Source organism: Biomphalaria glabrata, chromosome 1, assembly GCF_947242115.1.
Source record: "Biomphalaria glabrata chromosome 1, xgBioGlab47.1, whole genome shotgun sequence".
In the NCBI taxonomy this organism is placed as follows: Eukaryota; Metazoa; Mollusca; class Gastropoda; family Planorbidae; genus Biomphalaria; species Biomphalaria glabrata.
Genome location: NC_074711.1, coordinates 13,054,708 through 13,081,629, shown reverse-complemented (window position 1 = coordinate 13,081,629; position 26,922 = coordinate 13,054,708). Strand labels below are relative to the sequence as shown.

Sequence of the window (26,922 nt, the reverse complement as noted above, 5' to 3'; positions counted from 1 at the left end):
AACAATATTCAATTCAAATTTTATTGGAACTAATGTGAAATAAATAAATGACAAAAAGACAATGTTCTCGATTATTCTTTTCACTTTTTCTGTTTTTTGGCAGACTTCTTGGTAATTTCAGGTTTGTCCTGAAAGTTCATAAACAGCAATGTTAATGAAAACAATAGAAATAAATACATTCGTCTTGAAATCAATGACATACACATTCCTTTGAAAGAACCATAGTACACAGTAGTTAATAAGTGAAAGAAAAAAAAGACTAGATTGACCTAGGGACACGCGTAGGACGTATCTCTTTTTGAAGTAATGTCTTTGTAGTTTATCCAATAACCAAAGTAGATTACCGACAAACCTATACAAATTAAAGTCAAAGCTTCATTCATAATTATAATAAATCAAAGATTTGTGTTTAAAAAAGATTCAAACCCGACAATCCAGCTTATTAGTGAATGCGCTAGCTACAAGGATGAGGTATTTTAAAGTCGCAAAAACATCTTTCAAGGAAATAAAAACAATTTAATCCAGTAGACTACATGCCTAGAGAGGCCATGACTTATTCGTTGCATTGATCAGCTTAGAACTTTTACATTTCTTAAACGTACTAGTTATGACTTTGGGAAACTTACATCTAGTTAAGAATGGAATGTTCTAGCTAAGACTAAGTCTGCTGACAGTACATTTCTGGAATGAGGAAATCAGCCTGATACCTTACATTTCTGGAATGAGGAAATCAGCCTGATACCTTACATTTCTGGAATGAGGAAATCAGCCTGATACCTTACATTTCTGGAATGAGGAAATCAGCCTGATACCTTACATTTCTGGAATGAGGAAATCAGCCTGATACCTTACATTTCTGGAATGAGGAAATCAGCCTGATACCTTACATTTCTGGAATGAGGAAATCAGCCTGATACCTTACATTTCTGGAATGTTCTAGCAAAGACTAAATCAGCCTGATACCTTACATTTCTGGAATGTTCTAGCAAATACTAAATCAGCCTGATACCTTACATTTCTGGAATGTTCTAGCAAAGACTAAATCAGCCGATACCTTACATTTCTGGAATGTTCTAGCAAAGACTAAATCAGCCTGATACCTTACATTTCTGGAATGTTCTAGCAAAGACTAAATCAGCCGATACCTTACATTTCTTGAATGTTCTAGCAAAGACTAAATCAGCCTGATACCTTACATTTCTGGAATGTTCTAGCAAAGACTAAACCTGATACCTTACATTTCTGGAATGTTCTAGCAAAGACTAAACCTGATACCTTACATTTCTGGAATGTTCTAGCAAAGACTAAATCAGCCTGATACCTTACATTTCTGGAATGTTCTAGCAAAGACTAAATCAGCCTGATATCTTACATTTCTGGAATGTTCTAGCAAAGACTAAACCTGATATCTTACATTTCTGGAATGTTCTAGCTAAGGCCCACAACCTTTTCATTTCTGAAAGAAAGTCCCAGCTATGGTCACCTAATAGAACCTTGCAATCTAAAGAATTCCAATAATTGTACAAGACAAATCAGTTTCTGGACCTTCACTATCCACCAATTTTGAAATAGTGTACCGAAAGACCCGGATGTTAAGACAGTTAAGACAATCTATGCCAATATATTCCAATTGGCTTTCCTGTTGTGAGTCAAAACACTATCACCGACGAGGTGTTATTTTTCTTCCCTCCACGGAGAGCTTCATGCCTTTCCATTACTTTGATGGGGCTGTGGCTTAGACCAAAAAAAAAGTACACTGCTTGCGTCAGAGGCAGAACACTGGGAACACACCGTCAGTGTCTCCGCTCTATCTTTACAAGTCTGTCCAATTAAAGATTTTTTTTTCCCCCAGTGTTGAATTGAACATGTCCTTGGGATTAAAACAATATCATTTCAACAGTTATCTCCCTTCCCTCTCTCCACCTGCGCAGCACGCAAGGACATTCAAACATGGAGAAAGTAGAGCTACACAAACATTAATGAAACACAAACACAGAGTGTACAGGCAGGGAGGGGTTGGGATTGGGAGGACTTAACCCTCTTCTGTACAGCGTTCAGGCTGCAGATTAAGTGACGACGGCAAGTTTATTACGTTGATAATGTAGTTTGGCCAGCCTTAGAGAACACAACATTTGTGAATAATTTGATATAAAGATGGTCCCAATAGCTAAGATTCGAATGGTGTAAAAATGTGTCATCCATAGACATATATTATACTAGACTGGACTTGGAGATTTTTAACACTACAAAAAATGTGAAATTTTTTTAGAAAGTTGGATCAAGGCGTTGTTTTGTAAAATAGTTAAAAAGAAGTAAAGCTGTTTTTTTCAACCCTAACCTATGTAACAATTTAATTTTTTGACCTAGATCTAGTAATTGAACATCAAAAATAAGTTTTCTCTCGTCTCATTATTATTTTGCAATTTTTAGATACATAATCTAGAAAGATCTAGGTAATCAATCTATTTAAATGTACATAAGATGATTTAAATCAACATGAATTATTTCAATCTAGGATTTTTGAAACATTATCTCAATGGAAACAAACAGGAAATGGCTTTGTTTCATATATTTGCGTCAATATCCGAGAAATGATTTTGCCTTATTTCTAAACTTTGAAAACTAGAGATCATTACTTTTCTAAGAAAAGATTGATTAGGGCGACTCCCCTTAGAGCCTGAAAAAAGATTTTTTTATGTACATAAAAATATATATATATATATTTATATATATATACAATTTAGTGATGCGGTCAGTCGTGTAAGAATTCATTTCTGGTTTCCAGTCTCGTATAATATACAAGTCTATGGTGTCATCTCTATCAGTCTATAGATATCTCTTATTGGTCATTTCCGTATACTAATGAAAGTTATAATTGTTTAAACGTAACATTTTAAGTATCATGTACTTTAAAAGTTGTGTAATATTGTTTAATATTGTCTTGCTAAGAGTTAATTTTTAGAATTAAAATTACCTTACAAAAAATATAAATGCACATTAATTACCTTCTCTTGTTTGCTCTTTTCAACTTTCTTCGTTTCCTAATTAAAAAAAAAATATTAAAAAAATTATAGAATTATAAACAAAGGGAGGCAATACAAATAATTCCGCATTAAAATGTCTTTATCCTTTGTTATGTCTCGTGTCGGCCAATAATCTACATACTTTTATCTATGCTGGGGGTCGACTTCAAAAATAAAGTATAAACTGTCCCAAAAAGGACCAGATCGCAACACATTTTTAGCCGAGTGTTTTCACAGTGTTCCAACTCTAACGTAGTTCTATTCACAGGGCCGGATTTAAGTACGTGGAGGCTCTGGGGCTGGATATTTTAGACACCTACACTTTTTCAAAGCTTTTAAAAGAATCCGCTTATTACTAATACTTGAATATAAAAGCATACCATATTTTAGAAGAATGAAAAGTAAATTTAATTTCATTTTCATTCTTTTTTTTTAGCTATTTAATATGCATATTTTTTTAAAGTATATTTTCTAAGTTTGTCGAGGCTGAGACCTTGGTTTGACACACTGGCGAAAATCTGGAACTGGATTTCTAGTTAACGAGCACGCCACAAGCGGACACTTCTTGACCATGTCAGTGATGCCAACAGAAAGATTAAAAGCATGAAAATACTAAAAAGACTAAAAGTTTCTGACCCGACAATTTTTTTTAAAATGTATCTCTATTGTGGAGGCCCCTGGCCAGTAGCCCCGCCTGCTTTCCCTTAAATCCGGCTCTGCCTTCACCTAGACAAATCACAACCTGCTAGACCAAGTATTCAAAATTGGTCACGAGTCAGCTACTACATTTCCCAACCGATCAAGGCCTTGTGGCCCAAACGTTTTTACTTTGGTGCATAAATTTTTTTTTTATTTATGTGTATTGTATTTTTCTATACATTAGTTCCACCCTGAGGGCAGTAAATGTTTTTAGTTGATTTGATTTGTTGATTTGATGCACATCGGCACAATTTAGGCCATGTCGTGCCTGCAGTCCCTTAAGGACTACTCTCTCTCTAAACAACAAGGGCCAGATTCTATACAGTTATATAATTAAAATTAAGGTCTATTCACAGTTAAAATAGTAAAGGTAGTAAAAATTTAAATATTTGGTAAAAATCTAATGTAAATAGTGCATGTTCACAAATTCAGAAATCAGATCTTCGTAGATAGCCCCACTTCCCGAATAAAGCCCAGTACCTTCCCAGGGTCGACATTATTAAATAGTGTTTTTAGATTAGTGGCTCTAAAATGTTTCGCCCTGACATCCTGGTATCTGGGGCAATCAACGAGGATATGTTCCACGGTGAGGCGAGAGTCACAGTACTCGCAAAGTGGGGGCTCCTCTCTCTTCAGTACAAAAGAGTGCGTGATGTAGGTGTGGCCAATCCTAAGTCTGGACATGGTTGTGCTACCACGCCTTGTCAGACCCTTAGATGTGGGCCGCCACCTGACATCCGCCACAATCTGCCTGAGTTTACTGTGAGTCTCAGCCTCCCATCGGTTCTGCCACTCTCGATAGGTGGCAGAGGCAATACTTTGTCTCATGTCCGAGTAGGGAATTTGGGTTCCTGACACCGCATGATTTAGGGCTCTCTTTGCTTCTCTGTCTGCGGCTTCGTTTCCCTCAATGCCAACATGGGAGGGGACCCAGATGAAGGTGACATCCCTACGGTCGGCTGTTATTAGGTCCAACAGCTTCAGGCTCTTATGTACCAATGGGATGTCAGTCTTCATCCGCCCCAAAGCTTGCAGTGCAGATTTGGAGTCGGAGCAGATTATAAATTTACTCCTTTCTGATGCTTTTACGGCCATAAGTGCAAGCAATATTGCGTGCAATTCGGCCGTAAAGATGGAGCAGCCATCGGGGAGTCTACGGGAGATTGTTTTGTTCCGAAAGGAGCAGGCACACGCGACCTTTCCCTCCATTTTGGATCCGTCTGTGTAGATGGTGCCACAATCTCCGTAGCTCTCCTGCAGTTCCCTAAAGTGGACTTGTAGTATGCTTGGGTCTGTATTTTCTTTTTTGAAATTAAGGAGGGATAAATTTAATTTAGGTTTATTCATTAGCCAAGGAGGATTCTGAGGGGTTTCTATTTTAGAGATTTGGTCAATGGGTGGGGTTAAATTTTGGATGGGTTCTCTCATTCGAAGGCCCAACGGCTGTATGACGTTAGGCCTTCGATTGTATAATTCTACCTCTGTGGGGTTAAATATGGAGTCAAAAGCAGGGTTCGTGGGGTTGGATTTTAGCTTGACTATATACTGCATTGCAAGCTTTTTCATTCTTATATCCATGGGGAGTTCTCCAGCCTCCACATGGAGACTTGGGATAGGTGATGTACGAAACGCGCCGAGACAGAGACGCAGGGCAGCATTTTGTATTGGTTCCAGTATTTTTAGGTACGACTTCCTTGCTGCTCCATATATTATGGATCCGTAGTCTAGCTTGGATCGAATTAGACTCCGATAGAGCAGCAGCAAGGTATCTCTGTCAGCTCCCCAGTCCGTATGGCTGAGTACTCTTAGTATGTTTAATGACTTTTGGCATTTCTTCTTAAGTTCCTTAATGTGGGGGAGAAAATTAAATTTGGAATCTAAGGTGAGGCCTAAAAATTTTGTAGTTTTCACGACAGGGATCTTCTTTTTGTGTATAAATAGTTCAGGGTCTGGGTGGAGCCCCCTTAGATTACAAAAATGCATACTAACTGTTTTGGAGTCTGAGAATTTGAAACCATTATAGTTTGCCCAACCCTGAATTTTGTTTAAACATAACTGTAATTTCCTTTCTAAGGTGTTCATGTTTTTCCCATAAGTAAGAATGACAAAGTCATCGACATACAAAGAGCACTCTATGCCAGGGGACAGCGCATTTATGATGCTATTTATTTTAATGTTGAACAGGGTGACTGACAGAATGCTGCCCTGGGGTACACCCATTTCCTGGTCATGAGTGTCAGAAGCGGAGTTGCCCACTCTGACCTGAAATTTTCGATCTTTCAGGAATTCCTCCACAAAACGGGGGAGGTGTCCCTTAAGCCCCATAAGCGCCAGGTCACGTAGAATGCCATGTTTCCAGGTTGTGTCATAGGCCTTTTCTATATCGAAGAATACAGCTACTAGATGTTCTCTTCTGAGTAATGCATTTCTAATATAAGCTTCCAGCCTTACCAGGTGGTCAGTTGTTGTCCGCCCCTGCCGGAATCCGCACTGGTAGTTTGAGATCACTTTATTCCTTTCCAGGTACCAGACCAGCCTACTGTTAATCATTCTTTCCAAGGTTTTGCAGATGCAGCTTGTTAGTGCTATTGGTCGATAGTTAGCTGGGTCAGAGCCGTCTCTTCCCGGTTTAGGTATCGGTATAACTGTGGCTTTCCTCCAGCTGTTTGGGAAAGCGCCTGTTTGCCACACACAGTTATAGACCCCTAGTAGGACTGCCAATGAGGGTTCGGGAAGGTGCTTGAGGAACTGGTAATGGATTTCGTCTTCTCCAGGCGCTGTGTCATGTGACTTGTCCAGCGATTCCCTCAGTTCCTCAAGCGAGAACGGTTTGTTGTAGTCTTCATTGTTCTCTGACCTGAAATCAATGGGGTGTCTTTCCTCCCTGGTTTTGACTTTTTGGAACTCTGGCGTGTAGTGTGCAGTGGATGATTTTTCTGCTATTGAGGATGCAAGGCAGTCAGCTATTTCTCTGGGGGACGTGACAGTTCGTCCTTGGTTTTTGAAATGCCCTATTGCATTTGATTCTTTCCCTTTGATTCGCCTTACTGCCTTCCAAACCGCTCTAGCAGAAGTTTTGGCATCCAGACTGCCGACAAAACTTCTCCAGGAATTCCTTTTGGCTGACCGTATGGTTTGTCTAGCCTTTGCTCTAGCTATTCTGAATAGCTTTAGGTTTTCCTGGGAAGGATTCTTTATAAATGCAGCCAGTCGTTTTTTCCTATCACCAATAGCACTTTTGCAAGCTGTATCAAACCATGGTTTGCTAGGCCGTTTTGGATTTGCAGAGGTTAGGGGTACAACTTTCCTGGCTATACTTAGTAGCTTGCTAGCAAAGGTATCAGCTGGGTTCTGTTCATGGAGGATATTTTCTGTGATATCCTCAGAGCATCTTTTTTGGAATTGTTCCCAATCGGCCTTATTCAGTTTCCACCGCTGAGGTCGTCCCAATGAAGGGAGATTGTTAGTAATGATGATTGGGAAGTGATCACTTCCCCGTAGATCATTGCTAACTGACCATTTAAAATCGTCCAGAAGTCCGGGGACGCATACGGTGAGGTCAATGCATGTGAATGATCCAGTTCCTGGGTGCAAGTAGGTCGGTGATGCATCATTAAGTATGCATAAATAATGTTGGAGGAAGATATCCTCCAGCATACGACCTCTTGTGTCGGTATTGTTGGATCCCCACATGGTGTTATGGGCATTGAAATCCCCAAGGATTAAATAAGGCCGGGGGAGTTGTTTCAATAGGTCCTCCATGTCTGTTCGGTTTAATGGAGCGCCTGGTGGTAGATACAGGCTGCAGCAAGTGATAACCTTGTGAAGGGTTATCCTAGCTGCTACGGCCTGTAGTGTGGTCTGTAGTTCTACCCTCTCATGGGGGATGCTATCCTTCACAAGGATACAGACTCCACCTGATGCTCTCTCTGCATACTCAACATTCTTGGTGTAAGCACGGTAGCTTCGGAAGCTGATGCAATCTTTTAGAAATGTTTCCTGTAAGCAGACAGCTACAGGAGTCTCAGAGTCCATCAGTAGCTGCATTTCCTCGTAATTGGCCTTGAGGCCTCTACAATTCCACTGTACAATTCTGGAATCCATGGCTTATTCTAGATGACCTACTTGGAGCTATTTGGCCTTGGGAGGCCCCCGGAGGGGTTTCCCTTTATTCCAGTGACCTTGGTATTTTTATTCTTGGGTTTGGATGGAGAGGAGGACAACCCCCTTTTGGGGGAAGTCTTTCTCTCTGGAGAGGGGAGATCCCTTTGGTTAGAGCGGAGGTTATTTCCTCCTCTCTCACCTCGGGCATCCTCTCCGCTTTGATTTCTCCCCTTAGGGAGTTGGTCAACCTCTAACTCAGTAGAGGTTGGGGTGTCTGGCTGGGTTCTCTGAGGAGAACCTGTGTCAGACATGATGTCTCCGGGTTCTCCCGGAGTATTGGTTTTGACATGCTGCTCAGTCTCCATGCTCTCATCAGCGAGCACAGAGAACCTGTTCTTTAGCATGACAACAGGGCTTTCTTGTTTCTTCAGAGGTGTTTTCTTTGGCGGTGTTTTCTTCTGAGTTGGGGGAGGAGGAGGGGGTGGTGGGGTCAATGTGTCCGTCTGTGTGGCTATGGATCTTCCTTTCTTAGCAACAGCCTGGGCGTAGGTCTTTGTCAAGCCGAATTGGCCCTTGGGTAGGGCCAGTACAGCCGATTTCGCCTGGCTAAAGGTACATCCGTTTCTTGCCTTGTACTCCTGCACGGCAACCTCCTGTTTCCACACAGGGCAGTCCTTGGAGTAGGCTGAGTGGCCAGCTTGACAGTTTGGGCATTTGAACTGGGCTGTGCAGCCCTTGTCCTCATGACCCTCTCCAGCACATCTGGCACACACAGTGTTCCTCTTACAGACTGCCGCGCCGTGTCCATAACCCTGGCACTTGAAGCACCTCATGGGGTTAGGTATGTAGGGCCTCACTGGAACTCGTAGGTATCCTGCCTTCACATACTCTGGCGGTGTCCTAGTTCCGAATGTGAGGATAATAGTGGCGGTTTTGACCTCCTCACCCTCCCTGCGCCTGGTAATGCGCCGGGCATGGGTGACTCCTTCAATGCCCTCCACTATTTCCTTCTCGGAACATTCCAGTAGGTCCCTAGAGCTGATTACACCTCTGCTGGTGTTCAGACTCTTGTGTGGCATGACTTCCACTTGGAGATCACAGAGTCTTCTGCATCTTAAAAGCCCATCAGAGTGTGTCTTGCTGTCTACTTCTACAAGGAGTTCCATTGTTTTGTGTAGCTTAGACACACTCTTGGGCTCTCCCACTACTGACTTGAGTCCCTTATAGATAATAAAAGGGCTCAACTTGGTCAGGCTTTTTCCCTCCTCTGTGCATCTAACCACCAGAAATGATGGCCAGGTGGCACAGCTTTTTGGGACCTCCTCTTTTTTATCGTCAATTCGTCGTTTCTTGCCCAGACATAGGTCTGGGGCAAGTAGTTTTGTGTGTGTTTTTTTGTCCATATATATATTGGTTAATTCGGCACCTGTGCTCCCCACCCGCCATCGAGTCCAACAAGGGGACGGGCCATTCGGATGTCCAGAATGAGCCCGCCAGGGCTACACAGGTGCTATACTCAGTCAGCTGCTACATCGGACATGTGTCCGATACAGCAGCTCCCTGATTGACCCTCCAGCCACCGCCCTCCAGCATAGGTCGACGACCTATGCTGGTAGCTCGGCATGACCAGCCGGTTGACCCAGAGCGGGCCATCTGGGTCTCAGGTCTAGGGGAACTTGGAGCCAAAGTATTGTGTTGTTGTGGTTTATCCTCAGATAGCCACCACTCAAACACCAGGATCTCTTTATCCCCCCTTACCCGTCGCAGTCCACGGCAAACGGACTGGTCTAGGACGTAGTGAGAATTTAAAGTTAAGGAGACAGTGTGATGATCAATGAAGGCAGACTTAGGAAAAGAGGAGGCAGACACAATGATAGAAAAGAAGTAGGGCACTTTTGAGCTCCAAAAGTGCTAAGGAAAGAGGAGCGCAGTTTAACGTTATGTCTCGGGACGTGTAAATGTTTTTAGTCTAAGTTCAAGACAAATCTTACCACTTTTCCTTTCTTCCCTCTCTTGGACCTGAAACATAACATTGAAAGCCTGTTAGATCAAGTCAGTGGATGCAGTGTCATAGCTAGACTAGAGTTACAAAGGAACTTTGACTGGATTTGAAAAAAAATGGAGTTGCACTTAAATATCGTCGTATAGAAATTGTGTGCATAGTTCATTGCATATTCCAGTTATACATTTTTAAAGAAAATAATTTGTACCAACAATTTAATAATAATGGCCGTCACCAACGCAAAAGCAGAGAAACCAATTACATTCTTAAAATCATGATATGAAAATTAAAACGATGGTAATGAACCATAAAAAAAAAATTGCAAGGAAAAAAATGCACATACAACTTTGAGCGATGAAACCACGCCTGCATATCACTTTTAAACTGACGTTACTTAAACATGCTCTCTCTTTGGTCTTTAAACGAAAGGATCTTCTGAAAGTAACCTACTCAAAAACTTTCCAATGATAGAAAGATTCCAAAAATTTAGATGAATGCAGTGTCTCATATGAATACGCAAAGCCAGTTGCGACCTGTAAATATTTCCACATCTTATACAGACAAAACTGTTGTCCGGCGGGGTTAATTTTCATTAACAAGGGCTTTTCTTAAGGCCTCAAATGTATGTTGTTGTTGATTTGAGGCACATCGGCACAATTTAGGCCATGTCGTGCCTGCAGTCCCTTAAGGACTACTCTCTCTCTAAACAACAAGGGCCAGATTCTATACAGTAATATAATTAAAATTAAGGTCTATTCACAGTTAAAATAGTAAAGGTAGTAAAAATTTAAATATTTGGTAAAAATCTAATGTAAATAGTGCATGTTCACAAATTCAGAAATCAGATCTTCGTAGATAGCCCCACTTCCCGAATAAAGCCCAGTACCTTCCCAGGGTCGACATTATTAAATAGTGTTTTTAGATTAGTGGCTCTAAAATGTTTCGCCCTGACATCCTGGTATCTGGGGCAATCAACGAGGATATGTTCCACGGTGAGGCGAGAGTCACAGTACTCGCAAAGTGGGGGCTCCTCTCTCTTCAGTACAAAAGAGTGCGTGATGTAGGTGTGGCCAATCCTAAGTCTGGACATGGTTGTGCTACCACGCCTTGTCAGACCCTTAGATGTGGGCCGCCACCTGACATCCGCCACAATCTGCCTGAGTTTACTGTGAGTCTCAGCCTCCCATCGGTTCTGCCACTCTCGATAGGTGGCAGAGGCAATACTTTGTCTCAGGTCCGAGTAGGGAATTTGGGTTCCTGACACCGCATGATTTAGGGCTCTCTTTGCTTCTCTGTCTGCGGCTTCGTTTCCCTCAATGCCAACATGGGAGGGGACCCAGATGAAGGTGACATCCCTACGGTCGGCTGTTATTAGGTCCAACAGCTTCAGGCTCTTATGTACCAATGGGATGTCAGTCTTCATCCGCCCCAAAGCTTGCAATGCAGATTTGGAGTCGGAGCAGATTATAAATTTACTCCTTTCTGATGCTTTTACGGCCATAAGTGCAAGCAATATTGCGTGCAATTCGGCCGTAAAGATGGAGCAGCCATCGGGGAGTCTACGGGAGATTGTTTTGTTCCGAAAGGAGCAGGCACACGCGACCTTTCCCTCCATTTTGGATCCGTCTGTGTAGATGGTGCCACAATCTCCGTAGCTCTCCTGCAGTTCCCTAAAGTGGACTTGTAGTATGCTTGGGTCTGTATTTTCTTTTTTGAAATTAAGGAGGGATAAATTTAATTTAGGTTTATTCATTAGCCAAGGAGGATTCTGAGGGGTTTCTATTTTAGAGATTTGGTCAATGGGTGGGGTTAAATTTTGGATGGGTTCTCTCATTCGAAGGCCCAACGGCTGTATGACGTTAGGCCTTCGATTGTATAATTCTACCTCTGTGGGGTTAAATATGGAGTCAAAAGCAGGGTTCGTGGGGTTGGATTTTAGCTTGACTATATACTGCATTGCAAGCTTTTTCATTCTTATATCCATGGGGAGTTCTCCAGCCTCCACATGGAGACTTGGGATAGGTGATGTACGAAACGCGCCGAGACAGAGACGCAGGGCAGCATTTTGTATTGGTTCCAGTATTTTTAGGTACGACTTCCTTGCTGCTCCATATATTATGGATCCGTAGTCTAGCTTGGATCGAATTAGACTCCGATAGAGCAGCAGCAAGGTATCTCTGTCAGCTCCCCAGTCCGTATGGCTGAGTACTCTTAGTATGTTTAATGACTTTTGGCATTTCTTCTTAAGTTCCTTAATGTGGGGGAGAAAATTAAATTTGGAATCTAAGGTGAGGCCTAAAAATTTTGTAGTTTTCACGACAGGGATCTTCTTTTTGTGTATAAATAGTTCAGGGTCTGGGTGGAGCCCCCTTAGATTACAAAAATGCATACTAACTGTTTTGGAGTCTGAGAATTTGAAACCATTATAGTTTGCCCAACCCTGAATTTTGTTTAAACATAACTGTAATTTCCTTTCTAAGGTGTTCATGTTTTTCCCATAAGTAAGAATGACAAAGTCATCGACATACAAAGAGCACTCTATGCCAGGGGACAGCGCATTTATGATGCTATTTATTTTAATGTTGAACAGGGTGACTGACAGAATGCTGCCCTGGGGTACACCCATTTCCTGGTCATGAGTGTCAGAAGCGGAGTTGCCCACTCTGACCTGAAATTTTCGATCTTTCAGGAATTCCTCCACAAAACGGGGGAGGTGTCCCTTAAGCCCCATAAGCGCCAGGTCACGTAGAATGCCATGTTTCCAGGTTGTGTCATAGGCCTTTTCTATATCGAAGAATACAGCTACTAGATGTTCTCTTCTGAGTAATGCATTTCTAATATAAGCTTCCAGCCTTACCAGGTGGTCAGTTGTTGTCCGCCCCTGCCGGAATCCGCACTGGTAGTTTGAGATCACTTTATTCCTTTCCAGGTACCAGACCAGCCTACTGTTAATCATTCTTTCCATGGTTTTGCAGATGCAGCTTGTTAGTGCTATTGGTCGATAGTTAGCTGGGTCAGAGCCGTCTCTTCCCGGTTTAGGTATCGGTATAACTGTGGCTTTCCTCCAGCTGTTTGGGAAAGCGCCTGTTTGCCACACACAGTTATAGACCCCTAGTAGGACTGCCAATGAGGGTTCGGGAAGGTGCTTGAGGAACTGGTAATGGATTTCGTCTTCTCCAGGCGCTGTGTCATGTGACTTGTCCAGCGATTCCCTCAGTTCCTCAAGCGAGAACGGTTTGTTGTAGTCTTCATTGTTCTCTGACCTGAAATCAATGGGGTGTCTTTCCTCCCTGGTTTTGACTTTTTGGAACTCTGGCGTGTAGTGTGCAGTGGATGATTTTTCTGCTATTGAGGATGCAAGGCAGTCAGCTATTTCTCTGGGGGACGTGACAGTTCGTCCTTGGTTTTTGAAATGCCCTATTGCATTTGATTCTTTCCCTTTGATTCGCCTTACTGCCTTCCAAACCGCTCTAGCAGAAGTTTTGGCATCCAGACTGCCGACAAAACTTCTCCAGGAATTCCTTTTGGCTGACCGTATGGTTTGTCTAGCCTTTGCTCTAGCTATCCTGAATAGCTTTAGGTTTTCCTGGGAAGGATTCTTTATAAATGCAGCCAGTCGTTTTTTCCTATCACCAATAGCACTTTTGCAAGCTGTATCAAACCATGGTTTGCTAGGCCGTTTTGGATTTGCAGAGGTTAGGGGTACAACTTTCCTGGCTATACTTAGTAGCTTGCTAGCAAAGGTATCAGCTGGGTTCTGTTCATGGAGGATATTTTCTGTGATATCCTCAGAGCATCTTTTTTGGAATTGTTCCCAATCGGCCTTATTCAGTTTCCACCGCTGAGGTCGTCCCAATGAAGGGAGATTGTTAGTAATGATGATTGGGAAGTGGTCACTTCCCCGTAGATCATTGCTAACTGACCATTTAAAATCGTCCAGAAGTCCGGGGACGCATACGGTGAGGTCAATGCATGTGAATGATCCAGTTCCTGGGTGCAAGTAGGTCGGTGATGCATCATTAAGTATGCATAAATCATGTTGGAGGAAGATATCCTCCAGCATACGACCTCTTGTGTCGGTATTGTTGGATCCCCACATGGTGTTATGGGCATTGAAATCCCCAAGGATTAAATAAGGCCGGGGGAGTTGTTTCAATAGGTCCTCCATGTCTGTTCGGTTTAATGGAGCGCTTGGTGGTAGATACAGGCTGCAGCAAGTGATAACCTTGTGAAGGGTTATCCTAGCTGCTACGGCCTGTAGTGTGGTCTGTAGTTCTACCCTCTCATGGGGGATGCTATCCTTCACAAGAATACAGACTCCACCTGATGCTCTCTCTGCATCCTCAACATTCTTGGTGTAAGCACGGTAGCTTCGGAAGCTGATGCAATCTTTTAGAAATGTTTCCTGTAAGCAGACAGCTACAGGAGTCTCAGAGTCCATCAGTAGCTGCATTTCCTCGTAATTGGCCTTGAGGCCTCTACAATTCCACTGTACAATTCTGGAATCCATGGCTTATTCTAGATGACCTACTTGGAGCTATTTGGCCTTGGGAGGCCCCCGGAGGGGTTTCCCTTTATTCCAGTGACCTTGGTATTTTTATTCTTGGGTTTGGATGGAGAGGAGGACAACCCCCTTTTGGGGGAAGTCTTTCTCTCTGGAGAGGGGAGATCCCTCTGGTTAGAGCGGAGGTTATTTCCTCCTCTCTCACCTCGGGCATCCTCTCCGCTTTGATTTCTCCCCTTAGGGAGTTGGTCAACCTCTAACTCAGTAGAGGTTGGGGTGTCTGGCTGGGTTCTCTGAGGAGAACCTGTGTCAGACATGATGTCTCCGGGTTCTCCCGGAGTATTGGTTTTGACATGCTGCTCAGTCTCCATGCTCTCATCAGCGAGCACAGAGAACCTGTTCTTTAGCATGACAACAGGGCTTTCTTGTTTCTTCAGAGGTGTGTTCTTTGGCGGTGTTTTCTTCTGAGTTGGGGGAGGAGGAGGGGGTGGTGGGGTCAATGTGTCCGTCTGTGTGGCTATGGATCTTCCTTTCTTAGCAACAGCCTGGGCGTAGGTCTTTGTCAAGCCGAATTGGCCCTTGGGTAGGGCCAGTACAGCCGATTTCGCCTGGCTAAAGGTACATCCGTTTCTTGCCTTGTACTCCTGCACGGCAACCTCCTGTTTCCACACAGGGCAGTCCTTGGAGTAGGCTGAGTGGCCAGCTTGACAGTTTGGGCATTTGAACTGGGCTGTGCAGCCCTTGTCCTCATGACCCTCTCCAGCACATCTGGCACACACAGTGTTCCTCTTACAGACTGCCGCGCCGTGTCCATAACCCAGGCACTTGAAGCACCTCATGGGGTTAGGTATGTAGGGCCTCACTGGAACTCGTAGGTATCCTGCCTTCACATACTCTGGCGGTGTCCTAGTTCCGAATGTGAGGATAATAGTGGCGGTTTTGACCTCCTCACCCTCCCTGCGCCTGGTAATGCGCCGGGGATGGGTGACTCCTTCAATGCCCTCCACTATTTCCTTCTCGGAACATTCCAGTAGGTCCCTAGAGCTGATTACACCTCTGCTGGTGTTCAGACTCTTGTGTGGCATGACTTCCACTTGGAGATCACAGAGTCTTCTGCATCTTAAAAGCCCATCAGAGTGTGTCTTGCTGTCTACTTCTACAAGGAGTTCCATTGTTTTGTGTAGCTTAGACACACTCTTGGGCTCTCCCACTACTGACTTGAGTCCCTTATAGATAATAAAAGGGCTCAACTTGGTCAGGCTTTTTCCCTCCTCTGTCCATCTAACCACCAGAAATGATGGCCAGGTGGCACAGCTTTTTGGGACCTCCTCTTTTTTATCGTCAATTCGTCGTTTCTTGCCCAGACATAGGTCTGGGGCAAGTAGTTTTGTGTGTGTTTTTTTGTCCATATATATTTTGGTTAATTCGGCACCTGTGCTCCCCACCCGCCATCGAGTCCAACAAGGGGACGGGCCATTCGGATGTCCAGAATGAGCCCGCCAGGGCTACACAGGTGCTATACTCAGTCAGCTGCTACATCGGACATGTGTCCGATACAGCAGCTCCCTGATTGACCCTCCAGCCACCGCCCTCCAGCATAGGTCGACGACCTATGCTGGTAGCTCGGCATGACCAGCCGGTTGACCCAGAGCGGGCCATTTGGGTCTCAGGTCTAGGGGAACTTGGAGCCAAAGTATTGTGTTGTTGTGGTTTATCCTCAGATAGCCACCACTCAAACACCAGGATCTCTTTATCCCCCCTTACCCGTCGCAGTCCACGGCAAACGGACTGGTCTAGGACGTAGTGAGAATTTAAAGTTAAGGAGACAGTGTGATGATCAATGAAGGCAGACTTAGGAAAAGAGGAGGCAGACACAATGATAGAAAAGAAGTAGGGCACTTTTGAGCTCCAAAAGTGCTAAGGAAAGAGGAGCGCAGTTTAACGTCATGTCTCGGGACGAGGCCTCAAATGTATCTCGATTTTTTTAGCTCTGCGCTGTCTTTCAGAAGCCATCTGTTGCCAGCGTTCCTCTATGTTATTGATGACAAAATGGCGCCTAAAATGAACTTTAGTGCCTGCTATGTTGGGGCACCACCTTTAAACGCTACAAAAAAAAGACTGCCTTGGGCATGCGGTCGTACTCCAAGCGGGATAAGTGTCCGGATTAAGATACTTTTTGTAGAGCACTCGGGTTCCAGAGTGTGGTGAGATTCACTGCATTATAAGAGAGACCTATTCCGCCCTACTATATAGGTAGAAGAAAACGAAGATTCTGATTCAGAAGTCCTTTAACGAATTAACCCAGCTCAACTCGAATTAACCCAGCTCAACTCGAATTAACCCAGCTCAACTCGAATTAACCCAGCTCAACTCGAATTAACCCAGCTCCTCAACTCGAATTAACCCAGCTCCTCAAATCTTTGTACATGGCTAGTTCCTTAATATCAACCTTTTTAACGTTTATTTGCAACAATTTATCAGGACACTTACGCAAATGACCAAATACACCACAACTATCCAAGATCTTGACACTAGAGATGTCTACTTAAAACTTTCTGCACTATCTCCCGACACTAGAGATGTCTACTCACTATCTCCCGAGACTAGAGAAGTCTACTCACTATCTCCCGAGACTAGAGAAGTCTACTCACTATCTCCCGACACTAGAGACGTCTACTCACTATCTCCCGACACTAGAGATGTCTACTCAATATCTCCCGACACTAGAGATGTCTACTCAATATCTCCCGACACTATAGAGATGTCTACTCAATATCTCCCGACACTAGAGATGTCTACTTAAAACTTTCTGCGCTACCACGTTTCTTCCATGAACCAACAATTAATAAAAATTAAAAACAAAAATACAAAGCCGACTTACTTCACATCTTCCTCGTAATCTTCATCGTCCTGTAAAAGAAAATAAAGAAATACATAACAGTTCAGAATGTTATAAATTCAAAGTGAACTTGTTACTTTCATCTACAACTGAAACTTACTTCATCGTCATCGTCATCATCATCATCATCCTCATCTCCGTCATCGTCGTCAGCATCAACTTTGGCCTTCTGTGTAGAGATAAAGTTAGCACTCTATGTTAGTCTAGCAAAGTTTAGAAATTTAGAGTTAGTATCAAAAGGCCGTGTTGGTTTGAAGACAAAAAGTATGCCTACGTCATGGTTGTCCAGATATTGAGTGGACTAGAGTTAAAGTGAGGGATTATGGATGCTGTTGAAAACAAAATTTATTTCATGAAAATATTCCAAAAATCATTTTAAATTGGTCAACTTTTGATAAGATTAGCCAAACCTGTGCTAAATTGATTCTTTGAAAAAATGGGCGTCAAATACTGTATGAAATAAATACAGATCGTAAAGCTATGGGTATATATTTCGTTTTATTATGTAATGGATCTTCATTTTGTTAAATAAAAAAAGGAACTGAACAAGTCTTAGCACTAACCCAAAGCAAAGTTCAAACCAGAAACTCACTTTTGTTTTAGAATTTTTCACGGAAGCTTTTCTCTTTGGCGTTTTCTTCCCTTTGGTTTCAGCTTCCTCTTCTTCCTCTTCCTCGTGCATTTCTTCTTCAGATTCTGCAGAGCCTTCTTCATCCTGGCTCATGTCTAGATAGTCCTCTTCCTTTGGATACTCTGAGGAGTACAACCAGAATACAATCTGAACTCTAAGTAAAAGGTTTGAACCAACTGAAATTATTTACATTTTTTTAAAATATGGATAATCAATGACAATTACCTAAAAGTTGGTTTCCAGAAATGCAAACTGGCCCGCTGCCTTCTGATAATGTTAATGTCGCGCCGATTTTGCCAGATATGGTCAGATCTATGAGAGCCTAAAAAATGTAAATTTAATTTATTTTTTAATCATTGTAATGTATGTTACAAATAAAGGGTATAGGTCATAGGTCATGTTTATAGTTAAATGTAAAAAAAAAAGCATAAAAATCCAATAAAATGTTCACTATAATGATCTAGAAGCCAAACCAATGCCTCTATTGTTTAGTGTAGACTGACCACTTACTGAGCTGTTTTCACCTCGGGTCAAGTGAGCGATCACACCTTTTTGTACTTCTCCATCCCCGCCAGTTGAGGTCAGCGTTATAATGTTCTGTTCACCTTTCACAGCATCAGAGCCCAGGACAGCCTGAAAAACATTTTTAAACAAGATAACTTGAAGAATACATTCATGTGAACAAGACAGCCTGTGGTATACATTCATGTGAACAAGACAGCCTGTGGTATACATTCATGTGAACAAGACAGCCTGTGGTACAGCCTACATTCATGTGAACAAGGCAGCCTGTGGTACAGCCTACATTCATGTGAACAAGACAGCCTGTGGTATACATTCATGTGAACAAGACAGCCTGTGGTATACATTCATGTGAACAAGACAGCTTATGGTATACATTCACGTGAACAAGATAGCCTGTGGTATACATTCATGTGAACAAGACCGCCTGTGGTATACATTCATGTGAACAAGACAGCTTATGGTATACATTCACGTGAACAAGATAGCCTGTGGTATACATTCATGTGAACAAGACCGCCTGTGGTATACATTCAAGTGAACAAGACCGCCTGTGGTATACATTCAAGTGAACAAGACAGCCTGTGGTATACATTCAAGTGAACAAGACAGCCTGTGGTATACATTCATGTGAACAAGACAGCCTGTGGTATACATTCATGTGAACAAGACAGCTTATGGTATACATTCATGTGAACAAGACAGCCTGTGGTATACATTCACGTGAACAAGACAGCTTATGGTATACATTCATGTGAACAAGACAGCTTATGGTATACATTCACGTGAACAAGACAGCCTGTAGTATACATTCATGTGAACAAGACCGCCTGTGGTATACATTAATGTGAACAAGACCGCCTGAGCGAATCACTAAAACATTTGCCATAAAAGTGAACATGAAATGTTACAATTTGCTGTCGTGTAGAATTGACAGATTAAAACTATAATCAGAATATTAGACACCACATGTGGTATCTGTGCATGATGGGTGGGGAGGACAAAGCCCTAACCCTCCCCCCGACATTATTATGGGGATAGTGGTTTGTTTTTTTGATACGGTAATGTGCGTATCTAGATTCTCTAGATTAACTTAGAATGTCGGGATCAGCCATATAAATTTTGCAATTGATCTAATTGCTATGACATAACCAACTTGTTTAAAATTGACCTGCTATTAGTGTTGTGACATAACAGAAAAAAAATCATTTAAACTTACTGAGAGTCTAGCTCAGAGGCGTAACTAAAATGTATCGTCTGTTCCACACTTCACTACTGTTCTCTATATATATGTGATAGAATCAATGTATGACAAGAAAAGATTTGAACTCACCATCTTAATGAACAAGGTGTGCTCGATAAAGTCCTCGTCATCCTCCTCTGGTTCCTGAGACTTGATGACCCAGGTCACACTCTTCTTACTGGAGTTAAGTTCAGCGCCTTGAAGAACATGACAAACGATTCATATTTACAAAAAGGTATCAACTCACTCTTGTCTTATGTCTGGTAATAAGTTTGTACACGTTATTTCTCCCACACCTAATCTCGGATCAAACCCAAGAATCAAAAAAAGATTCTGTTTATTAAATGGAAAGAAATTGTACTTGGCTGAAGTGGTATACGCTGAATTAATCCTTTTTATAGGTCACATATAATCTGCATTTATTCAGCAACTGGTCCAGATAAGTGATAGGATCTGAGCATATTTGAGAAAGCTAAAACAATTGGTAAAACTATTTCTAATCGCACAGATTTATTGTTAGTCTCTAGACCTATTAAACATTTAATTACATGACTGATCCAAACTAATAGATACAATTACTCTAAGTACGTTTTTCTTGTTCATTGAGTGTTTCTTGGAATTCCAATTGTTTTAGTTTTATCTATAGTTCTGGAACTATACAGCACTTCATCTTCCAATGTTGGCTTATAACCTGGGCTGTGTTACAAGTTTAAATGTATAGATACGATTGGGTGGTCATAAATCACGTCACTTCCAAAATATCAAATGTCAGATGAAGTCATTCTATCCATCATATTGGCTGGTACTGCATAACATAAGGCTTGTCTTCGAGTCCGAATATTGAGGAATGGTGTTTTATATAAACTTAAGTTCAATCAATCTTGGTTACAAATAATTTTCAACTTTCATTAACACCCATTCCTGGTGATAGTTTCTGTTTAATAAACCTACAGACAGAAACTCTTGACCGAAGTGTAATTTCCATTGCGATTCGCATTTTTGCGGGCGCCGTGTGAAGCTTACAGTGTCTTGTCTCAATGTATTAATGCAGTAATGCCCAACCTAATTCGACCTGCGGGCCACTTTAATTTCCGACACTCGTGTCGTGGGCCGCGTCAACGAATATGTACAAAAACGAAATGAAATTGGCTTGAAACAATTTGATTAGAAACCCATTGAAATATACATTAAATAGTGGGTTATTTGAAGATTGTCCTTTTATCTTTTTATATATACATATCAATCCTCCAACCTCTATGAGTAGTTTAACAATTTTTTATACCGCCATATTTGTTTCATAATGCCAATTATTTGTTATTCTTTTTAATAAAAAAAAAAAACAACAGCCCACACTTTATATACATATTAAATACGTTAGCTTATTATGTTCCACAAAAAAGTAAAGATCCGTTCATTTTCCCCGTAGATTCTACATTCGGAGTCCTATTTCATATACGCACAAATGTTAAAGGTCTTGGTACCAATCCATCAGAGAAAAATTGAGGGCCCTAACTATTTTTTTTTCTTTTTGGAAAGAGGGAATTTTCTACACTTTATGCCGATATTTCGGCGGGCCGGATGGAACCACATCTTGAGCCGGTTCTGGCCCGCGGGCCGTATTTTGAGCATCACTGTATTAGTGGATTGGTTTAACCAAATCCAATCAAAAGACAGCTCGGAATGTAAATGTGTTGACGCTAGGTTTACACAACTAAATGGTCTTTTAAAGCACGTGCGCCCTTGTCTAAATAAATAGCCTCGGTAGCCAACAACATTAAACACAAGTTAACTAAACGCCTATTTTGTGTTCATTATCTTTTTCATTTATAGCTGATCGAAGTCCTTGTGACTACATAGTCAGTTTTTACTTTGGCCAGCAGGGTTTCCTAAATGCAATGGCCTATGCCTACTGTATTTTTCGATGATTCTAAATGAACGATTCCTAACGCGAATTTCATTGTAGGCCTATGCATGAATGAAAGTGGATTTAAACTATTCCGTACTATTCCGTACATCATAGATCTTTAGACTACGCGTTTATAGACTAGCATAAAAACATTTTTATAAATATGCTGTACTTACTCCAAAAATACTCCACATCAGCTACACCGGAAGCTAATCTGCTGGTGTTGTTGCTTTTTTCAGAGAAATTTCTTGATCTGTTGGCCATGGCTGGGCGTAGGGTTGAGAAGCTGAAGAAAGACTGTGGAATTACTGAAGTGCTGGACACGAGCGAAGTGTGGTCGAGCCTTGCGAAGAATACACGACTGACAAGCCGCCAGTTTGACGCGCCTATAAATATGTTCCGGTCTCGGCCACTTCACAAGGTGTGTGGTTCAAAACCTTCCCTGGAGTGCTTCACGTGAATTCGGTTTTCACACGCCACTTGGATTAAAACAAAGACACGTTCAAGCAAGCGGTGGGTGATTGGGGGAGGAGGGGGGGGGGTCGGAAGCAATTGAATAGCCAAGGCGGACACAAATGACCTTATTAAAGTCGTTGAGTAGGGATGGGTAGGGGCTGGCTATCAAGATTGCGTAGTGGGTGGTCAAGGAAAAGACAACTCTCAATCTCTCTCTTACACACATTCTTTAAGTATCATCAGAATTGACCAGATGTATTCGGTGTTGTAATCACGGTACCTCTTTCATAGATCTAAAGTCTTTGATTGTATCTTAATAGCAGTCTATAACCTAGAAGCCCTTTTTTAAAATAAATTACTTACAATGACTACATTCTACACATGAAACAGTGTAGCACCACACTGTCCATACAGTAAGTAGGCTACACCCTGTAATAGACTAAAACAACACGAGCTTCAATAAACACAATGATTTTATTCGTCCTTATTTATGCTCTTTACTCCAGCCACCTGCTCTCTTTACTCTGACTTCCTTTTACACACAGTCCCTGACACACTGCTGTTCACTCAAGCATGTACACTCAAGGTCCACTGGTCATTTCATACACAGGCACACACACTGCACTTCCAGCCACGCAAAACGCATACACTTACTATCACACCCCACCCTTCACTTGTGACCCCTTGTTCCAACTATAAATACACACTTATTTGTTTCAATTCAACTGTGCTATTTATTTCGATTCCATTAATTTTTTTAAATTTTTTTTTTTAGTTTCAAGACACATTCAACTCAAAATGTTCTCACTTCTTTGTAACATCCATTCAAAATTCATATTCATTGAAGCAACGGCTTTTATACATAAAACACTGAACCATAATCTTCAAATACATGACGCGTAGGACGTAATCATCTTCTCTTTTGAAGTAACGTCTGTATTATATAAGATAAGAATAAAAAAACAAAATCTAATATGCCACGAGAAATGTGTACAAATGCTCCATTCTCTCTAGTGCTATTAGAGAATGGATTGTCTAAGTAAGCCAGGAAACCCAATGACTTGGCAGAATATAAGTCATTGATTAGCCTAGCATGCGTGACTAGATTGACCTAGGGACACGCGTAGACGTCATCATCATCTTTTTTTTTTTAAGTAATGTCTGTATTTTATAAGATGTTTATAAAATGTTTTACATGTTTCGGATGTTCCTTCCGAGTTGAAGATAGTTTACTTCCTAGTCCAAACCTCCCGCGGGACGACGGGGGGATGGGAGCGGGCAGGGTTTGAACCCTCGACCGTCGATAAATCCGAACGACAGTCCAGCGCGCAAACCGCACGACCAGGCAGATAAGATAAGATGACTTGCTTGTTAAAAAAAATTTCAACACATGAATCTATAACATTCATTTACTGTGTGCGTTTCCCATCAATGTTTACCACAATGAACACAACATCAGTCAATGTGTTATAGGTCAGGAATCCACTTAGATGTCTAGGCTAACTTTGAATCTAGATCTAGACTCTCTAGATTAACTTAGAATGTTGGGATCAGCCATATAAGGTTTGCAATTGATCTCTTATTGTTATGACATAACTGACTTGTTTAAAATTTACTTGCTTTTAGTGTTGTGACCTTACGTGACCACGTTACATATCAGCTCGTGACAACAATTTGTTTACTATATTGATTACAACTGTTGGATAAGAAAGAATATGCTTCATAGCTCAAGAAAAACGATTTTTTTTCTTTTATCTATGCTTAGATTCTATATGAGAATAAACTCTAACCATTCAAAAAGAAAAATTAAATTATATTACAAGGAAACTTCTTTAAGGTTAATGTGAGCAAATTAGAGTCATTAAACTATCTTTCAAGGTCACTCCTTGCGTCATCGAAGGTTGTGCATTGCTCAAACCTTTAGTGTGTGAATTCGTGCGTGCGCGATTGAGTATGTGAGCATGCGTGTGTTGACAAGTGGAAGTTAATTTGGTACTTGAATCTTTAGTTTACCAGACGTCCTGCAAAAGGAGGACATTGAGAATGCGTCCTCCGACCAGTAAGCATTGGCTTAAAATGTGAAAATGTCCGGCTTTTACTCTGTTGTTTACTGCAATGCGATATTTAAACCTTTATTTCTGGTTTAAACGCACAAACCATGGGCGTAGCCAGGATTTTTTTTCGGGGAGGGTTTTGGGGGGGGGGATCCCCCCGCGGAAAAAAATTATATATATATATATATATATGTGTGTGTGTGTACATAATTAATCTTTATTACATTCTGACCTTTTCGGAAGACGTTTATTGTTTATTGTAGACTCCCCGCCCTTACTAGCAAAAGGGGGTCTGGGGGAGTTCGCAGCGCTCCCCCAGCGCGGGGCGAAGCCCCGCCGCCGAGCACTATTTCTGGTATTGAAAGCCAACAAAATGCATATTCTGAGGTATCTACAGTGCATTATCTTGCTATTAAAAAGTTTTATTTCAAAAACCTAATGTGCTATTCTTACTGACTTAGACCCTCTCGCGCCGTTGGGCGCATTTTCCGGCAAGCTGTTTCCGCAACTCTTATTTTGCGTAATTCATTTTGTCGGAAAACATGTCCCGCAAAACCTCATGCGACGCTCTGTCACAACCTTACTAAGGATTCGACTCCCAGTTCGGCATATGATTTCTTTGATTTAGACCCGATCTCTATGACTGACTCCTAAAATCTGTCGTAGCCATCTTTGTTGAGACACATTTAATGATTTTCAATTTCGGCAGAAGACTATTCACACTTAATTAATGGAGCCCAAGCCACTGGTAGAAATGTGAAACCTTTCTTGACTACGCTCTTGGAATTAAATGCCTGAATTTCGCTTTAGATTTTATATCGAAAAGGAAAGTTTTTTTCGTCAAATCATCTGTTGAGGGGTTTTAAACTAAAAAATCTCTGGGTTTTTTTTTGTTTTGTTTTTAATTCAAAACCCCATTTAGCTACGATCATAGAATTTGGTGACTGTAGTTTGCTTTAAAATAATATTGAAGAGAGAGGTTTTCAACTCTAAACGCTCTGTAGGGGAATTTTAAACTCAAAATCATCTGGAGGGGTTTTAAACTTTAAAGAAAAAGCCAGCTGGAGGAGGGGGATTTAAACTCAAAACCCCTTTGGCTACGCTCATAGATTTTATAGTGTGTAATTTGCTTTTTTTTATATCGAAGAGGTACTTTTTAGCTTCAAACCCCAACTGGAAGGGGGAGTGGGGTTAAACTCAAAACCCCTTTGGCTACGCTCATAGATTTTATAGTGTGTAATTTGCTTTTTTTTATATTGAAGAGGTACTTTTTAGCTTCAAACCCCAACTGGAAGGGGGAGGGGGGTTAAACTCAAACCCCCTTTGGCTACGCTCATAGAATTTTTAGTGGGTAATTTGCTTTTTTTATATTGAAGATGGGGTTATCGTAAATTTTGGATGGGTTTTTTAAATCAAAATCTTCCTCAACTGTGCTGTTGGAACTTCGGGATTGTTGTTTGCATTTTTGTGTTTTGTTTTATAGAAGAGGGGGATTTAACTGCAAAAACCTCTGGTAGGGGGTTTAAAATTCAAAACCCCCTGTAGGGGGTTTTAAACTCAAAGCCCCCTGGTAGAGGGATTTGTATCTCAAAACCCCCTGATAGTGGTTTTTAAAATCTCAAAACCCCCTGGTAGGGGGATTTAAACTCAAAACCCCCTGGTAGAGGGTTTTTAACTCAAAACTGCCTCGGCTGTGCTGTGGTAAGTGATGATTTAGTATTAAAATCTCACCTAAAATAAACAAAATGAAAGCAAAAATCAGTCACTTAATTCCGTCCCCCCCCGCAGGGGGGGGGGATTTCATTTCGGGGGGGGTTTGAACCCCAAGAACCCCCCCCTGGCTACGCCCATGGCACAAACTCATTCATAAATGATGTATTATCATTCATACAGTACTTAATTTATTTAAGAAATCAGATATTGATATAAAAGATCTTTAGTTGTTTGACCAGTATCGGCCTACAGTTTGTTTGTTTGTTAAATGTTTTACATGTTTCGGGTGTTCGTTCAGAGTTGAAGATAGTTTACTTCCTAGTCCAAACCTCCCGCAGGACGACGGGGGATGGGAGCGATCAGGGTCTGAACCCGGGACCATCGATAAATCCAAACGACAGTCCAGCGCGCATACCGCACGACCAGGCAGCTACCAAAAGCAGTGTTAAATATGGTAAATATGGTCGGATATAACGCTGATAGGCCTACGTCTGTAATTGTCGAGATCGTCTTAAGATCATCTTCATGTTAAGCTTGACTTCTTTCTGCTGACTTTTTCTTCTTTGTCACATAACGTCGTCAACATAGAGATGTACGTTTTTTTCCCCAGACAATCTGACACAAGAAAGTCAAGCAGAATCAAATCAGCAAAGTTTTGAAATCGCTTCATAAAGTTTTGCAGACGCCTCTCGTGAAAGCGGCATACTTTTTAAAAGGTCCTTATTGGGGTATAAAATGACACCTTTCACTAAAAAATATCTTAATTTTAAAGCCTTAGTAATAATGTCATTTTATTTGGTTAATATTTGGATTGATATTTCTCTTTACTATAATATACTCTTTACTACTATGCTCTCCGCACCCCCCCCCCCTTTTTTTTTGTCATGACGCCTCGCCCGCTAGGAGAATATCGTATTGTGATAAACACTGGTATTCTGTAAAGTAAGATTTATTTAAAAACCTCTAGGTCAGTGCTACTAATAATTGTATCTACATTCTATTTGAAGTATTTCAAGGGGTATGACTTTTACATAAGATGTAGTCCCAGACCTAGATCTATATACATTTCAATATCTATGGGTGTAATATACAGGCAAGTGAGCTCTTTGTTGTCTAAGATACTATTTAGATTTTTAACAAATTTTGATTTCTATTTCGTAAGAGCA

The 26,922-nt window shown here is 41.5% G+C and overlaps 1 protein-coding gene across 2 annotated transcripts; it reads right to left on the bottom strand.

Annotated features, from left to right (window-relative positions):
- Positions 1 to 21,961, bottom strand: LOC106069738 (mitotic apparatus protein p62-like). 2 transcript variants are annotated; one of them, XM_056022890.1, is made up of 10 exons: positions 21,710 to 21,961; positions 19,718 to 19,824; positions 18,373 to 18,495; positions 18,088 to 18,184; positions 17,824 to 17,984; positions 17,332 to 17,400; positions 17,214 to 17,242; positions 9,818 to 9,845; positions 2,975 to 3,041; positions 1 to 128 (listed from the first exon to the last, which is right to left on the bottom strand). In XM_056022890.1, exons 1-9 carry the CDS (start codon positions 21,795 to 21,797, stop codon positions 2,976 to 2,978), a joined length of 768 nt encoding a protein of 255 aa, XP_055878865.1. In that variant the 5' UTR covers positions 21,798 to 21,961; the 3' UTR covers positions 1 to 128; position 2,975. The 2 variants fall into 2 exon arrangements, with proteins under 2 accessions (XP_055878865.1, XP_055878857.1); XM_056022882.1 differs by having other exon boundaries at positions 3,006 to 3,041; positions 21,710 to 21,960.
- Positions 21,962 to 26,922: the final 4,961 nt, after the last annotated feature.